General features: G+C 42.8%; 1 protein-coding gene across 2 annotated transcripts in view; it reads left to right on the forward strand.

The window, feature by feature from the left end:
- LOC127508717 (probable polyketide synthase 16) overlaps window positions 1–18,862 on the forward strand; it is a 248,369-nt gene that overhangs the window by 219,302 nt on the left and 10,205 nt on the right. The window contains exons 1-3 of one of the 2 annotated variants that reach the window (XM_051886972.1): window positions 17,900–17,957; window positions 18,422–18,520; window positions 18,614–18,767. In XM_051886972.1, the coding sequence (XP_051742932.1) occupies window positions 18,463–18,520; window positions 18,614–18,767 (212 nt within the window). In that variant the 5' untranslated portion in view covers window positions 17,900–17,957; window positions 18,422–18,462. Of the gene's footprint in view, window positions 1–17,899; window positions 17,958–18,421; window positions 18,521–18,613; window positions 18,768–18,862 lie in introns of those variants that run through there. The other variant, XM_051886974.1, reaches the window with a different exon arrangement.

Below are 18,862 nucleotides of genomic sequence, written 5' to 3' on the forward strand. Positions count from 1 at the left end.
TTCACAGCATTATTTGCCCCGTTGGTTTGCGATTTGGGCCGGTTCCTCTGTGTGTGTGACTCAGGGAGTGAAAAGTGTACCTGCAGTCACATCGCGGCTGTTCCCTGTGTGCTTCGGCACAAAGAACAAGAGCTTCTAAAAGAGCTTCACAGACAGACACTGCGTCTTTTTCAAGACGTCATTCTGTCTGTGCGTTTCTGGAGGCGGTCGTTTCCTATCCTCACTGACGGCCACAATCACTTTCTCTCATGTCTGCTTAGCGTGCTGAGACTGTGTTTGTGGGTGGTTCATATTCTCTTGTAAAAGAAAAGAGAGCATGCCCACGTCGGCGCGTTGTTCGTCTTGCCTTTCTCGTAAGGGCTTGAGCGCTCAGCGCGCCGTGTGCCGTCGAGCTGCCGGCTGACAGCGCGCGTTGCCATGGCAACCCAGCGCGTTGTTCGGCGCTCTAGATGCGTGGTCGAGACTCGAGTGCCTCAAACGAGGTGGAGTCCCCTCACCTATTCCCCGATCTAGTTTCTCTTTCTGAATCAGAAAAGTACTACTTTTGGTGAATAAGCCAGGGTGACCAGAGGATCACAGTGGGGCATTACCTGCCGAGCCAATCTCCGTGGGCCCCCCACTCCTCTAGCGCATCGCAAACATGCTGTGACTGTGTTCGTGGGTGGTTTATGTTTGGTAAAAACATGGCCACGTCGGCGCTCAGCGCCGTGTGTCGTTCAGTTAGACGACCACGTTCACTCTCTCACATGGCTGGTAGCTTCTGGGTGGATTGCTGGTCCTTCTCATGGGGGACCTAGCATCTTAGTCAGGGCTCCAGCAGAGGATCAGATGTCGACTGCTACATTGGAGAGAGGGTTGTTGGGCTCTGGACATGAAGATGAGGCTGAGCGTCCCACGGTTGTGATGTGCTCATGCTGAATCAGATTCAGAGTTAACGACCATGCTTTCCCGGGCCCCTGGGGGCGTGGTGTGACGCGTACTCGCCTTGCCCCGCCCCCTGTCTTAGCCTGGACGTGCATGAAAAACTTGGCAGTTTAGAAGCCTTTCTTGGTGCCAAATATGGAACACCAAAAGGGTCATATCTGCATTAAGTTTTTTCTCTCTCACTACCCTCTGTGGTGGGGTGGCAGTGCTACGGGCACACCACCTCTGCCCTGCATGGGTCTTGGCCCCCGGCAAGTCTGTGGAAGGCCAAAGCACTCATTGCATATGGGTAGTTCTGAGTCGGGGTTGAGCTACGCATGATGCAAGTCATAGCGCAGGCCCCTGGCCAGACAATGTCTACCATGGTGGTCCGGAAACACCCCTGGCTAGCCTTGCAGAGGTGTGTCATCGTCTAAGTACGCTTTCTCGATGCTCTCATCTCACAAGCTGGCCTAAAATCCAGCCCGCTCAGCCCGCAGCCAAGCCACTTGGCTAGCGAGAAGCAGTCCTGGAGAAACTGGTGACCTGGAGCTGAGGTAAACAGTTCTTCGGGAGACGATGCCCGCATCGCTCCCTCCCCGGAGGAGGGCCGGGTGGAGAATTTTGGTTTGTTCCGCCGCTGGCTCTCCGGAGACCAGCGGTGCCCACGGAGTAGAACTGTTTTCTGACCCTCCAGGTCCCAAGAGGGCGCGGCTGGCAGTGCGCGAGGCCCCACCTCGCCACTCTCAGCCCCCTCTCACTTCGCCAGCAGGTCCCAGTGTGTTGGTTGAGGCCGCCTCCCATGTGCCGTCTCCCATTCACACTGCCACCTTGCAGAGTCTGACCACACTACGGGCCGCTATGCCGTCCGAGTCGGGTCCAGCACTCTACCTCGCTGCCCCACGCCCGGTACGTCTGTGGTCCATTTGGTCCCGCTGGTTCGGTGTCTGGAAGCCTGGCTAGCGCTTTCCAGCCCGTCCCGCTGGCTCATTTGTACCATCAGACTCGGCTATGCGATTCAGTTCGCCCGGCGTCCCCCGGTGTTCAGGGGTGTCCATTACACTCGTGTGTCCCTGGACAATGCACCTGTTCTCTGGGCGGAGACTGCTGTCCTCCTGGCGAAGGATGCAGTCGAGCCGGTCCCTCCAGCCGATTTGAAGTCAGGGTTCTCCAGCCCCTACTTCATTGTACCCAAGAAGGGCGGTGGGCTACGGCCAATCCTGGATCTGCGTGTCCTGAATCGGTCCCTTCTCAGGCTGCCGTTCAAGATGCTTATGCAGAAGTGCATTTTCAAATGCATCGAGCTGAAGGACGCGTACTTTCATGTCTCGATTCTGCCTCGTCACAGACTCCTACGGTTTGCGTTCGAGGGTCGGGCATATCAGTACAAAGTCCTACCCTTCGGGCTGGCCCTGTCGCCCCGCGTCTTTACGAAGGTTGCGGAGGCGGCCATTGTTCCGCTCAAGGAACAGGGCGTTCGCATCTCAACTACCTCGACGACTGGCTCATCCTGGCCAGCTCGTGGGAGCAGTTGTGCGAACACAGGGACATGGTGTTAGCTCACCTCAGTCGGTTGGGTCTTCGGGTCAACTGGGACAAGAGCAAACTCTCCCCCGGGCAGAGGATCTCTTATCTCAGTAGGGAACTGGATTCGGTCGCCTGGACCGCGCGCCTCTCCGAGGAGCGCGTCCAGTCAGTGTTGACCTGCCTGAGTACGCTCAAGCGCAGGACGGCGGCCCCACTGAAACTCTTTCAGAGGCTCCTGGGGCATATGGCATCTGCAGCCGCAGTCATGCCGCTCGGATTGCTTCATATGAGGCCGCTTCAACACTGGCTCCGCGGCCGGGTCCCGAGATGGGCGTGGCAGCGCGGTACGTTCCGTGTCCCCGTGACACCGAACTGCCGTCGCACCCTCACCAAGTGGTCAGACTCTTCGTTCCTGCGGGCTGGAGTTCCCCTCGAACAAGTGTCCAGGCATGCTGTGGTCCACACAGATGCCTCTGCCACGGTGTGGGGGGCCACGTACAACGGGCATGCAGCATCGGGTCTGTGGACGGGGCCCCAACTGCATTGGCATATCAATTGCCTCGAGTTGCTAGCAGTACGTCTTGCACTGGGCCGCTTCCAGGAGCTGTTGACAGACAAGCACGTACTGGTCCGCTCGGACAACACTGCGGCCGTTGCGTACATCAACCATCAGGGTGGTCTACGCTCCCGCCGTATGTCGCAACTCGCCCGCCATCTCTTGCTATGGAGTCAGAAGCATCTGAGGTCGCTTCGTGCCATTCACGCCCCAGGCGTGCTCAACCGTGCAGCCGACGAGCTCTCACGGCAGCCTCCGCTTCCGGGCGAATGGCGACTCCGTCCCCAGGTGGTCCAGCTGATCTGGCAGCGCTTTGGCGAGGCACAGATAGATCTGTTCGCCTCCCGGAGACTGCCCACTGCCAGTTCTATTCCCTGACCGGCGGCACGCTCGGCATGGATGCCCTGGCAATCAGCTGGCCCCGGGGCCTACGCAAATATGCGTTTCCCCCAGTGAGCCTTCTCGCACAGCTCCTGTGCAAAGTCAGGGAGGACGAGGAGCAGGTCTTGTTAGTGGCTCCATACTGGCCCACTCGGACCTGGTTCTCGGACCTTACGCTCCTCGCGACAGCACCTCCCTGGCCCATTCCTCTGAGGAAGGACCTCCTGACTCAGAGACGGGGCACCCTCTGGCACCCGCGTCCCCACCTGTGGAAACTCCATGTGTGGTCCCTGGACGGGACGCGGAGGTTCTGAGTGATCTCCCGCAAGCGGTCGCAGACACCATCACTTCCGCTAGAGCTCCTTCTACGAGGAACCTCTATGCGCTGAAGTGGAACCTATTCGTCGAATGGTGTTCCTCTCAACCAGAGCGAGAGGACCCCCGATCATGTTCGGTCAGAACCGTGCTTTCCTTTCTGCAAGAGGGCCTGGAGCGAAGGCTGTCTCCCTCCACCCTCAAGGTGTATGTTGCCGCTGTCGCCGCACATCACTATGCAGTTGATGGTAAATCGCTAGGGCAGCACGATCTGATCGTCAGGTTCTTGAGGGGGGCGAGGAGACTAATCCTCCCTGGCCCCCCTCTGTACCCTCTTGGGATCTGACCCTGGTTCTTACATCTCTCCGGGGTCGTCCCTTCGAGCCTTTGCAATCAGTCGAGTTAAAAGTACTGTCCTAAAGACCGTCCTCCTGGTTGCATTGGCCTCGCTCAAGAGGGTAGGGGACCTGCACGCATTTTCGGTTGACGAATCGTGCCTGGAATTCGGGCCCGGTGACTCTCACGTTATCCTGAGACCCCGGCCTGGATATGTGCCCAAGGTTCCTACCACTCCCTTTCGAGATCAGGTAGTGAACCTGCAAGCGCTGCCTTCGGAGGAGGCAGACCCAGCCCTAGCTTTGCTCTCTCCCGTCCACGCTCTGCGCCTGTACGTGGACAGAACGCGAAGCTTTAGGACCTCAGATCAGCTCTTTGTCTGTTACAGAGGCCAGCAGAAGGGAAAGGCTGTCTCCAAGCAGAGGATGGCCCACTGGATAGTGGACGCCATCGCCCTGGCGTATGAGTCCCAGGGCGTGCCTTGCCCGCTCAGGTTGAGAGCCCACTACACCAGAGGAGTGGCCTCTTCCTGGGCGCTGGCGCACGGCTCCTCGCTGACAGATATCTGTAGAGCTGCGGGCTGGGCGACACCTAACACGTTCGCTAGATTCTATAGCCTTCGTGTAGAACCGGTATCTTCCCGTGTACTCGCTTCCACCAGCCGGGAGACGCGAAGAGCCCGTTCTAGTGTCGGCTTGCAATGCCACTCCCGCCCCCTGGGCCGGATACATGCATCCTTTTTACTCCAGTCGAGTTCCCCGCTTGGCGAACCCTGTCGAGTTCCTCCGCCTCCCCCTTCGGCTCGGACATTGCGGAGTGTCTGATGCCAGGCCAAACCTCCGTCACCGACGTTGACGTTTGGCTGGGTTCCACATGTCGTGACCCCTCCACGTGAGCGGTCCCATGTGTGTATTTGTCCACGGTCAACTCCCTACGGCGAGCCCGTGTCTTTCCCTAGCAGAGCCAGCTCTGCTGTCACCTGTCAGATGAGTCTCCCCCCTACCCAGGTGGAGCCATCCCAGGGACTCCATATGCGTACTGCCCACGGCCAGTCCATATGTGTACTCTCCACGTAAATTCCTCCCCTACAGGTGGGTAGTGGTCTCCGCAGCGTCCCCTACGGGTTCGCTTCCCTAGTGTAGTCTAGTTTACTTAGTGGGTATATCGGAACAGCAGTAGACTCTCTCGGCGTAAGCTCGCCCCCTTTCCCGTCCCACTGGTGCGCCGGGTGGCTAGAGCTTGCGCTGGGCACTGGAAGGGGTTCATACTGTGGCGCTTTATTTGGGATCCCAATTCGTCGGTCACTACTGACGTACGTCGAACGTGACCGACTGAAAGGGAACGTCTCGGTTACGTATGTAACCCTCGTTCCCTGAAGGAGGGAACGGAGACGTACGTCCCGTCGCCACAGTTGCTGTACCCTCGCTGTAGTGCAGACTAGGTTGTCTCCTCAGCGAAAAACAGAGTGCGATTGCATCTGCTCCCCTATTTATACCACCTGGCGGGGGCGGTGCGCATTATGCAAATATCGCACGCCAACTTCATTGGCCTGTTGTAGTTCACTCGAAGCTGATAGGGCTCTCTAGCGATATCCCAATTCGTCGGTCACTACTGACGTACGTCTCCGTTCCCTCCTTCAGGGAACGAGGGTTACATACGTAACCGAGACGATTCTCATTGATTGCCTTAGAGACCAGGGCCCGTATGTATAAAACTTCTCAGAAATGCTCTTAAGAATAAAGTTTTGACTTAAGTGTCAAAAAATTCTTAGTAAAGAGTAGGAGTTTTCTAAGAGTAGGAGACTTTTATAAAAAAGCTAAAAGCAACTTTTAGTAAAGTGTAAGACTGATTCTTAAGTGCTGACTGAGGTGACACTTAAGTGTTGTGAACTAAGGACTACAAATATGTCAACGCAAAATGGCTGCCCTCAGCCACTGAATCAGCCTGCAGGGGTGAAGTCACAGCAGCATGACACAGTTCATTCATGATTTAATAAGACATTACAATTATTTTAATATTTAAATTTGAGAATTTTTTTTTTTTTTTTTTTTTTGCATTTTGTGCAAAAATATATTACAGGTAAGTACTTTTAGTTTGCACAGTTTTAATTATGAGTTTCAACACATTAATTAAATGGAGAAATGTAATGCTATTTAAGTAATTAAACTGATGAATCACATCATTCTAAATTGCTCTCACAGCTGTATATAAAGGGAAGACCAAAGTTGCAAACTGTTAAAAATGGATTCAAAAAGAAAACCAAACTGGTCCAAGGAAGAAAATGTTCTTCTTGTGCAGTCAGTCCTTAAATGGAAGGAGGTAATAAGAGGGAAATTCAGTCCAACCAAGTAAGGACAAAAAAAAATGCATGGGAAGAGATTGCAATGAGTATAAATGCAGCATTTTCTCGCACAAGACGATCAGCAGAGGATTGTGAGAAAAGGTGGTACAATATTTTGCCAACAGCACGCAAGGAAATTGCAGCATACAAAGAGAGCATGCAAGCCACTGGTACATTTTATTTTATATTAATATTTATATTAATACTTCTATATTGAATAATTGTTTCAGTGTGGTCAGCAGCTGATTTTTTTTGTCAAATAGGTGGAGGTCCTCCATGTAAACCTCTGACTGAGATAGCCGAGATAGTAGAGGAGATACTTGGAACGGCCAATCCTTCCATTTGTGGCATTGCAGAATACCCAGACCCTGCACTACTCAAACTGAAGGAGTTAGAAAGATGGTAAGAAGAAAATGATACATGTAATAATGTGTTTGCCTTTATATATATATATATATATATATATATATATATATATATAGCTCAAATTAGAAATTAAGTTGCTGGAAATTCAAAATGAATATTATGTGTTAAAACTGAAAAAATTAAAGAATACTCAATGATTGTACATATGCAAATAAAATTGTGTGATGACAAATCTGTTGTTACTTATTGTCTACAAGTTTTGCTTACCCAAAATGTAAGTTAGCAAAGCAGTACCTTATTGATGCTCTCCCTGAAATGTTTTGTAATGCGTGGTCAGTGGTATTGTCATCATTCTCATCATAATCCTGACCACTGTCATCGTCATCATTATCGTCTTCATCGGCGGCATCATCATCATCATCAAGCAGTGGGAGGTTCCCAACTTTGCAAATATTGTGCAAAATGCCACAAGCCATAATAATGCGACTAGCCCGCTGTCAAATTTCTCCATGAAGGACATGGAATCTCCTTTTCAGCTGTCCAATTCCTCTCTTGACCACAGCTCTTGTTACTTTGTGCTCTTCATGGCGCAAAAACAATAAAAGAACATAGCTCAGATAAGTCAAGAATGCACTCATTGAACAAAATTGGTATTTTGTCAACAGTTTAGTCCAGAATACCTGTTATAATTGAGCTGCTGTTCCCCTTGTGGTCCTCTGTAAGGGGTGAGAAGCCAGCGTTTTAAAGGGTAACCCGGGTCACCCAGCAAATTACATCCAGGGAGAACATAATTTTGTTCGAATAACCCAGTGAGGCCACTCTGGGAAAGAACCCGAGCATCATGTGTTGACCCTGGCCATTTTGGCACGAGATCTAGAATCTTGTAATTGGCATCAAATACAACTTGAACACTGATGCTGTGGAATCCTTTTCGGTTGACGTATGTTTCCTCATTTACAGTTGGAGCAACGAACCTGTGTGCCATCGATGGCTCCAACAACTCCAGGGAAGCCTGAAATCCTCATAAAATCTGCTTGCTTTTGCCGTATAGTTTGAAGGTCAGTTGGGAAGTCAATGAACTGCCTTAATATGTCTGGTATGGTTAGTGCTGTAACAGTGGTATTTAAGACTCTGCTAACTGTGGACTGTGATGGCCCCAAGTCATCACTGGTGCATTGCTGCATTTTTCCAGTCGCCAAGAAACGCAGAGTCATAATTACTTTCATTTCTGCAGTTAAAGCATTGTTTCGTAGAGTGGGAAAAGTTATTGAATTTCTGACTAACTCAGTAACAAAAACAATACCTTGACGATCAAGCCTGTATCGTTTTATCAACTCCCTATCATATAATTCCAATACATTCTTTCGTTGTTGGAAAGTGCGCGGCCACCTCCTCTCTGCTGCCATCTTGTTACTCTTAACTAGGTTAAGAGACCTCTCTAGCTCTCTTAAATAATTTAGGAGCTAAGACCTAGTCTTGACACTTAGGAACCTTTATGAATCACACTTATTCTTAAGTCTAAGAATAAGAGTAAAATTACGTCATTCTTAGAATTTTGACACACTTAAGACTAAAATTTTTCTCTGAGCAGCCCAGGTTGGCATTCAGGATTTAGCCTTGGAATGGCTGAGAGTTGGCAGCTCTGACACTAACGTGAAAAGAAATTAATTCCAATTCTCTGATATCTAAGCCACCAACTTGTGTGGCTGCGTGCGCACTTGGGTAAAGTTGGTTTTATATTCGCACATTTGGACTTCCGCGTTTAAGAACTTTCTAATAATGTGCAATAAAGTGCATGTTTGCAAATTCTAAACAGCAGCATGATATTTACAACCAACGATTGTAACCCTACAACATTTTTCACAATCGATCAAAATGGGCAAGTATCATTTTAATGGCATACTTACTTGCGAACGTCCACTGAATGTCCAATGTAGTGTACAAAGTTATTGTAGCCTATGTTGAAGTCCGAATGTGTGAATATAAAACCAAATTTACCCAAGTTGCATGCGCGGCATAATTTTGATCACCCCTGACAAAATCTCACTCCAAGGTTTTTTGAAAAGTTGGCAGGTATGTTAGTGTGAACATCACATATTACACGGACAACAAATTCACAACTTGCACAACAATTCACTACCAATATAGGTTTCTCTTTTGATCTGTGTCTATACCTGTAAAACAGGAATAATGTCAGAAGAACGGGAGAGTCGCATCTACTCTTTCACAGCTCCTCTGCTGATCTGAGGACGCATGTGCAGTTCGTCGTTCTGTCCGCGACTCTCCAATCAGAATGTCAAAATAAGAGTCTCTTTTTTTCTCTCCAAGTAGATCAATATACAATTGTTAATTTGCACATAAACACTGCATTAGGAAATAATGCGATCAATGAACTTAAAACAATACAAATAATCAGAGGAAAATAAAGCAAACATAACACATTTGTGTACATGCTTTGTGTATCACATTATATGTTTTTAAAGCTTTGCATGGTTTATCACCAGGGTATATTTCTGATCTAATCAGTTTGCAGCAATCCAATAGGTCTTTGTGTTCAAATGATCAGTTACATCTGATGGTTCCTCGATCCCGCTTAAAATGCAAAGGTGATCGAGGCTTTTTCTGTTGCTGCTTCAAGGCTTTGGAATGACCTTCCTCTGTCTGTCAAATCTTCTACATTTCATGTATTTCAGATTGCGCTAAAAACTCATTTGTTTTCATAAGCATTTGAAAATGTCTTTTAATTTGTTCTTTGTTGTTGTGTGGTATATGTTTAAAAGGTTGTATGTTTGATTTTACTGTTTTTAGTCTTTCTGTACAGCACTTTGGTTTGCTGTATCTGCTGTATAGATAAATTAGCTAAATGAATGACTAATGATTTTTACAATGGAATGAATCAATACTGAATTTACTTAAGCTGGACAATGACACTATTTTTTTTAAGAGCTGCTGTGCAGCCAAAATTATGTTCCCTCTATCACTGTAAAGCTGCTTTGACACAATCTGTATTGTAAAAGTGCTATATAAATAAACGTGACTTGACTTGACTAGTACAATGCAAGTGGGCTGCTGGTTTTCCTTCAAAAACAAATTGTTGACTAGGCAAGGCACTTAGGTGAAACCCAAACAAAATGAACAGTGCCTCAAGGAGGTATATATTAAACGCAGTATAGAGCATGAAATTCAAAATTAAAATGGCCGCATTTCCAGTGGTCTAATCTAGATCAATTCTGAAATGCAAATAAACAGTAGTGCTATCGTAATGTAATTCCATCAAAATATAAATGCAGTAAGTGCCTCACTGTCAAACTAAAGCCTAGTCCACACATACACAGGTATTTTCATAAACTGAGTTTTTCCTCCTTTGTTTTTTTTTTTTTTTTTTTTTTTTTAATTGTGTCCACACAAGCAGTCTCAGTCCACATGAAAATGCAAAACACGCTATGAAGCGCTGTCAAAAGCCATGTTGGCCAATCAGAAACCTGAAAAAAGTTTATTACCGGTTCCAATATTTTGGCTACGTCCATCATTGCACAGACTCTCGTAAACAAAGGAGATAGCGCCGCACAATCTGACGTCAAACAAAAGGAGATAACAGCGCGCACCCCGACGTCACTGGCCAAAATCTCCGGTTTCACCATCTACACGACAACGTTGCAACCGGAGTTTCTAAAAATCTTCAACGTCATGCAGTAAATGGCTCACTCTCAAACTAAAAGTCAGTAAGTCTCAAAGCACTCATAAGAAGAAAGAAACTGCTAGCAGCACTAAAAATATCTACATATTCATGTGTGTACCCATATACATACAAGCAAAAACACAGTCTATGCAGCACATATATAATAAAATATGCAGCTGAGAGTCCGATGTTAAAGGAAGAAAATGATATCAATACATTGAGCAACTGGTTGTGCATCAGATGTTTTAAGTGGTTGATGCAGTGGTTACTGAAATAAATGTATAGAATGGCTCAAACGAAATAGTAGAAGCGGGAGAGGTACACAAACATGTCTACTCCATCTTCTGGAATAAAATCATGTCATTCTGTTTGGAGCCATCCATGGCATCATATTCATACCCATAACTTTTTTGCTCATCAGCCACTGTGGTAAAACAAAGGTACAAGTCACTCAGCATTTTCACTGGCCACAATTTTGACATCATTACCATGGGGGAAAACTGCCATACAGATATTTTAATATTATCTCATAATTTGGCAACAAACTGGATGAGAAAATAACTGATATTACAAAAATAAAACAATGCAAATATTACAAAATGTGACATTAAAAGTGTAAAAGTCACTAATTTTTCTAAAGTACCACTGGTCAACAGCAACACCCACAGGTGCCTCCACTGCTCCCATTGACTTAAAACAGACACCCTAATGCGTGCGGTGGGTTTAGTGGGGGGTAATTAGTCTCAGCCTCGGACGTCACGCCCATGGGCCGTTGGCTGAACGTCTGATGCATATGACACACCTAACTGGAAACACTTCAGGATTTTCGAAGTCATCATTTGGTTTGAATTCCACAGGATGTCCGGAAGTCGTGTGTGTCGCATTCTGGAAACAAATGCCGTGACGCCAAACTCCCTCATGGGGTCGAACAAGCCTAAGGTCTGGCTACGAGACTAGGGGGTAATTGAGAATGAATGGGGGAAAGTCACATGAGAGGAGGCAATGCCTCCATGGCTCTGTGATCGGATATGATTGATTATGATTGCTTTGTGCAATAAATCCCACCTTGTTTTTATGCACATTCTCGAATCGGCCTGAATGAAGACAATGATGGTGTTAATGGAACAATTAATTAAAATGTAAGTAAACGTCACACAGATATCACCACATTATGTCACGTCTAAATCAAACTTGAAATATCCTGAAATCATGATGACTGTGGGGGTTTTTAGTGAGCAATCAGCTTTGTGTCTGTGAGCGGTGTGTACAAGCTTAATGACTGCTGAAAAAAAGTTGACTTTTAAAAAGAAAAGCTGAACATTAGTTCACAAATAATATAAATTGTTTAAATGATTACTGCCTTTAGTTATTTTTTTGGAATGAATGTAAAAATGTGCAAAAACACTAACTTGTTTAAATTTATACTTTGTTTTAATAAATAGAACATTACATGTTGTAAAAATACAAAATAGAACTGTATTTGGTCTTTCTTTTTTATGAAATGTTAATTTAACGTGTAAAAATTAAGTATAACAGGGGTATAAGTTTACATTTGATATATATAAAAATTTGAGGACTTTGTCTCATTTTAAAACACTACCACACACCTAAGCGCTATTAACAGTGAAAAAAATAGAACTGAGGCATCTTTATGTGTGCGAACTTTGGGTGTGAGTACAAAATCTGCGGGAATGAGTAAAATTATGTGCAATACGCGCAATCCCACACCAAAATTCAAGCCCTGTAATACCAACAATATTCATCTGGAGCAAATGAAAAGAGTGAGTGAGGGGAGGCTGGTTTGTGTGTCGACTCACTGTTGGAGAGATGAGAGAGAGAGAAAGCGCAGCTGGAATCGTGTGTCTATTCTGTATTGGAAGTGTTTCAGATATTTCTGTACCAATATGAATTGAAAAATCTATATTTTTGACAACATTGCTCTTAGTTTATTATTTCATGTGCCTTTATAAAAGACTACAATTGAAAAATTTATAATTAGGCTATATATAATATTCAACCTGCCAAAGTGGCTAGTAGAAGTGACTGTGTTACACGCCACTGCTGAAATCTACGTACATTTGACAGGTGTTAATGTCAAGCCCTGCTCATACCAGTGTTCCTGACCTTCCTCGGCACTTGTTGTAACAGTCATGAAAAAAAAAAGAAAACGTTCCACAGCACAGTGACACTATCAAACAGTGAGTAAAAGCTGTCATGATTCAGAATGAATGGTCTGCTGATCCTGACTATTACTGAATTTACCTTTTTGAAAAATTGTCACTTAAGTGAATAAGTAATTGATGACAGATTTGCATGAATGTATAAACATCTCTGCTGCTTATATTCCTGGATGTCATGATAGACATTAACAGAGACAATATTTCCTGGTCAACATTTCCTTGTTCCTGATCCTGGAAAGATAAAGAGTAATCCATCTATCCTGTGTCTTAAGTTCAATTAAACATTAGCAAATAGATCCAAACTGAAACACTGAATAGATTATAAGGACATAATGCACTTAATATGATCACAGGATAATAGCCAAACCGCTAAAACTGTGCAAACCATTCACAAAGTTGTAGAAAATATAATGCACATACTCAGGCCTCAAGCGTCTATGTCAATAAGATCATTTTGCTGGGAACAAAGAAGTGTACTTGAGGTGAGGATCTATATGCAAGCAGTTTATTAAGAACTTAAAGCAAAATACAACAAAAACCAATGAACACATATCAACTCTGAACATCACAAAACAAGCTCCTACAAACTCACAACAAAAACAACCGCAAAAATAAAAGTAAATGAAGGAAATACTAAGATAATTTAGCTGCATAATTTATTCATGCTGCAATGCATGCTGGGAGCTTCTTGGGAGGGAGTTGGTGCAATTTCTCGTCTCTTCTGAAGATTAAGAGATCGGTATGAAAAATATCATGAAATTAAACGCATTTACAAAGCAGGAATAAACACTGCTGCTGCAGTGAAAGTTTGAGAAGGCAGCTGAAAGAAAATATCTGACTATATCAATACATGTAAATCAAACAAATAGACTGAATAATTAATGTAGTTTCACAAAGAGCTCAAAAGAATACATGTATGGCTTAACCTGTTTTAATGTATTATATTATTTTAATTTAAAAGCAATGTTTAATATAGTCAATTAATATAATAATTATAATATAAATATAATAAATAATTAGCAGCAAAAGATGAGCAATTTTGTCTCTAAAATTTTTTGACTATAAACTGATTTAATTTGGAGTGAGAGATACAGGGGGATACAGGTCACTTTACTCACAGCTGATTGGTCGAGTTTGGGTTTGCGATCTCTAACCCAGTCTAAAACCTGCCCTGGAGCAGGTTAGCCGTGTAGCGCAAGTTACCATAGCATTGAAACCCGCTAAAAACCAATCCACCTTCATGAGCCCGAATAAACAAGAGTTTGCTTAAACTAATCTTGAACTTACCTGGGTAGAAACTGAAACTGGCTTTGTGCAGCAGGCCACTGGTTAAAGGCGCAGTATGTGAGTTTCACTGCTAGAGGTTGCTTTTTCAAAACAATAACAAAGGTCCAGTTTGATGACGCCATGAATGAGCATGGAATCATGGGAGTTGTCTTCTTCACCTCCACAGCCGATGGAAAGCAATCAGACAGACTCAGGCAGAAATCATGTTCATTGATGAGGTAATGTATTAAAGTTTTATTAAAGGTTACTGTGGTAAGAAGCAGGGAGGGACATTTTTTTTATTATGCTTATATGCCGCAGTTAGATGCTGCTGCTCCTTTCGCTTTGTTGTTTATGCATATGTTATAATCAAAGTTATGGTTAAAGTTGTTCAACGTCCGCCTCCTTCGTCCCTGAACTTGAACTTTGTTACAGTTACGTTTGATCACTTAAATTCACATTATTTCATTCTAATGAAATAGCCGCGAGTGCTGCTAAATTACTACTCATACAGGTCACTTTATCTGAAGAATTAAAAATTGTGGGGTAACGCAGCACTGTTTTACTTGATCAAAAACTATCATACTAAAAAAGTGTTATCTTATTTACTTTTTGGGTACAAATATGTTACTCGCCGTAAACATGTTAATCAAGGGTAGCCCGGATATAACATCATTGACAGGTGACGCAATGACACGGGGCATTTACACTGGTTAAAGGGTTAGTTCACCCAAAAATGAAAATAATGTCGTTTATTACTCACCCTCATGCCGTTCCACACCCGTAAGACCTTCGTTAATCTTCAGAACACAAATTAAGATATTTTAGTTGAAATCCGATCGCTCCATGAGGCCTTCATAGGGAGCAATGACATTTCCTCTCTCAAGATCCATAAAGGCACTAAAAACATATTTAAATCAGTTCATGTGAGTACAGTGGTTCAATATTAATATTATAAAGCGACGAGAATATTTTTGGAGCGCCAAAAAAAAACAAAATAACGACTTATTTAGTGATGGCCGATTTCAAAACACTGCTTCAGGAAGCATCGGAGCACAATGAATCGCTGTATCGAATCTGCTGTTCGGAGCACCAAAGTCACGTGATTCAGCCGTTGGCAGTTTGACACGCGATCTGAATCATGATTCGATACACTGATTCATTGTGCTCCAATGAATAAAGGTGACTTGACTTGACTCTGTCAACGTAGTCCCTAATCATTGCTTTCCTTTTAATGTATTTAGTCTTGTTTTTCCAAATAAATTTGAACAAAATGGAGTCAATTGAAGTTGCAGGGGGTTTTTTTTCCCTCCACATAATGCCTTACAATAAGGCAGAGTAAAGCATTCTTGAAATTTCTTCAGCTTTTGATAGCAGTGTCCTTCCTTGTATGGTTAAGTCCCTTTGAAGCCATCCATTGAAAAAAGTCTGTTTTCACACGCTTCTTTTCTACATCTTCGCGTCCGACTTGATCTCCTTCAACTTGATCTCCTCTGACACTGATCCACTTGGATCCTGGCTTCACTATCGATGGGGAATTGTGATTGGATGGTAATTTTGTTCTTTAAAATATACTATGATGTGATTGGCTATCTTTGATTAGGCTATTTTTCGCTCTGTCGCTCATCAATGAAGAAATTTTATGAAATATGGGACAAAACGTGATTTTTTTTTATAGTAAGTAGGGACACCAAAAATAGAGCTGAAATACAGGACTGTCCTGGGAAAAACAGGATGTCTGGTCAACCTACTGATGATGAAACATTGAAAGAACTGGTTATTCAACTCAAACCTCCGTCGCAAGAACGACTTGAGTGGGACGTTTCTCTGTGATACGCTACTCAGTTTGTTGTACATTATGAGATGTTGCAACTGTAATTCAGCAGTAACAAGTGTATATCCATCAACAAACCGATGAGTATACTTCTAATTTATTCTGGTGCAATAAATGGAACTGCATCAATAACTGTGCACACGTTAGCCGAGAATCACCGTAACGTGAATCACTCATGTAACGTTAAGGTTTGAAAAACAAGTCTTTTACTACTACTCGTAGTAGTAAGAATGACAGATTATCTGCATTAATGGACGCAATTTTAGGTAATAGTGAGCCACAACTGATTAGCAGAAGTATTTCAGTAAGACTTAGCTGGTTAGCCAGAGACCTAGCACAATATAAAACACAAAACTACGTATTTTGAACACCCGGCAGAAAATATATACATCAATAATTAATCATACACATAGGTTGTGATTTTGAGGTCTAAATAAATTGAGTATTCTCCCATCTTTAATGGTTAAGCATTTTGTAAATCCCTTTTAGACCTCACAGAGATTTGAAAAGTAATCGTCAGAAGGTTATACTACTGTTGTTTTGCTGTGGACTCTTCACATTCTTATCCTTTGGAAGTCTTTACAAAGAAAAATTGCAGAAAACGGCATTTTCTCGACATGTACACAACACGAGCCAGCTACAGCGTTTGAGGGCGGGCAAAGTTGATGTTGTTCACGGGCAGCCAATGAAGACCATAGGCGGGCATTATGCAAATGTGTTGTTACGTATGAATGTTACAGAAGTAAGACTGGAATTACTGACGACTCATTTCGGTAGTTCAGAATCGATTCTTTCTTTTGGGAGACAATAACTTTGTTGTGCACTTTGTTGATTTTAAAACTTTTCAGACCTATTGTATTCACAGAGAGCAATATTAAGGGAATATTCGAAAAAGCATAAATAGGGGCACTTTAAAAGTTATTAAATTTAGTCATTTATGTAATGATTTTGAGTAATATAGAATATGGCTTTAGTTTTTAGTCACATATTGATATAGATGCCAAACGAATTTCAGACACAATTGCTATTTCACGATGTGAACTAAAGTTAACGTGAAGGATTATAGCACAAAAGAAGGTAACATAAGTAATTAGGGGCTAGACCATTTAAAGCTTTGATAATTATCAGAATTTTAATACAAAGCCTGATAGGAAGCCAATGTAAAGACAATAGTTTTGGGCTGATATGATCATATTTCTCAGTTTTAGTAAGCACTCTAGCAGCTCCATTTTAAAGCTTACTGAGTCTGCAGGACATCCATCTAATAACACATCACAGCAATCTAACGTCATTAATGTCGGAATAAGTTTTTCAGTATCAGAGACAGACAGCATACGTCAAGTCACCTTTTTTTCTATAACGCTTTATACAGCACAGATGGTTTCAAAGCAGCTTCACAGTAATAAACAAGAAAAATAAGTCGATGCATTTTCAAATTCAGTACTGTAGTATTCAGTACAATACAGACAATAGTGTCATTATTCAGCTCAAGTCAGCATTGCTTCAGTTCAGTCACAGAGTCAATGTTTCAAACTTTGTCAGTTATGAAGTCAAATTGATAAATGCAGTATTACTCAGTACTAGGTGTCTTTACACCTCAACTGATAAAGTCAAAGGCGACAGTGGCAAGAAAGCCAAATTCCATCAGGTGACAGAACAGAGAAAAAACCTCAGTCGGCTCAGTTCTCCTCTGGCCTAAAATATGTCTTAGTTTAGCAACATTTCTGAGGTGGAAAAAGCACTCAAACGTATCACCCAGTTTCTTAACTCTAGAAAATGACAAATACATAAAAATGTTATATTTACTTATCTAATGTTCTTAGTTTTTTGATGCAACTAATCCTTGAGAAGAAGGAAAATACTAACCATTCAGTCTTTGATATCATTAATACATTCTGCTAACTTGGCAAATTGAGAGGTCATCAAGTCTAGGGGAAAATATAAAGCTGAATTTGCTTAGGTTATATCTAAATATGTGATAAAGTGTCGAGTCAGCTTTATCTATTCAAGTGTAAATGACAGCATCTTCCTTAAAGATATGCAAAACAAAAGGGACGCAAAAGGGATTTTCTTAAGAAATTATTTCATAAGCTTACAGGAAGTCTCCTTCAAAAAGCCTCAAGAACAGGTAATGATTTCCAGCTAAATAAAATGTTGTACTAGGTAATACTAGTCAATACTAGCCAATCATTACCTTTATCCTATTAAATACTGGGTAGACTGAGCCTCATGTAAGCATTTTCAACAAGACAGGATTCAACATAAGTATCCAGGCAAGTCAATGTTTTTTCATTTAATTTGCTTTACATTTTTTTCATTCTTTGAGCCAAAATTGGAAAAAATAATACAAAAGAAAAACAATTTAACAAAAGAAAATTATAGACAGTTTCTTAAAATAAATATGAATACTTAGAAAAATAATTATTTCATATACAGTGAAATCTATATGTACTTTTAAAATGTTTATTTATCTTAGCTATATTTCAAATTAGATTCCATATTTTATCAGATTTTCAGATTGTCTCTACACACAATACAGGACATTTTTTTCTGGTTGACCAGTAATAATTGTCCATTCTGTATCAGCTCAACCAGAAATCCCTGGCTAAAAATGAATTTTTCCCTTTATTTATATTTTTTCAGCTGAAAAAAATGAATAAAGAAGAAAGCTAAAACATTTAATGCCATGGTTGAATATTTAGTTAACTGCCTCAACGTTTGTTTTTGCTATCTATAGATTGTAAAATCGAATGTATTTGCACATTCGGCATATGAAACATGATGGATGATGATGTAGAAATCGCTGTTGTTGGCATTGGATGCCATTTTCCTGGAGGTAAATGTTAATAATTTACAGTGTTTCATTATTTGTTCATGTTATGATTTTGACCTAAATTGTATTTAGATTGTATGTTCTCATCTATTTTAGGTGAGGGACTTGAAAACTTCTGGCGAGTCCTCCTTCATGGAGAGAACTGTGCAGTTCAGATACCAAACGACAGGTTTAATCTCTCTCAGTGGTACGATCCAGATGAGAAGAAGGCAGGAAAGACATACACAGCAAAGGCAGCACTTATTGACGGGTAAGACTTCAATTCATTTGCCCTCATTAAAAGAACTTATGATATTCACTTATGTTTGACAAGATCAAAAATGGCAAACATCCCTTAACCCAGTG

The sequence above is a fragment of the Ctenopharyngodon idella genome, chromosome 3, assembly GCF_019924925.1.
Source record: "Ctenopharyngodon idella isolate HZGC_01 chromosome 3, HZGC01, whole genome shotgun sequence".
In the NCBI taxonomy this organism is placed as follows: domain Eukaryota; kingdom Metazoa; phylum Chordata; class Actinopteri; order Cypriniformes; family Xenocyprididae; genus Ctenopharyngodon; species Ctenopharyngodon idella.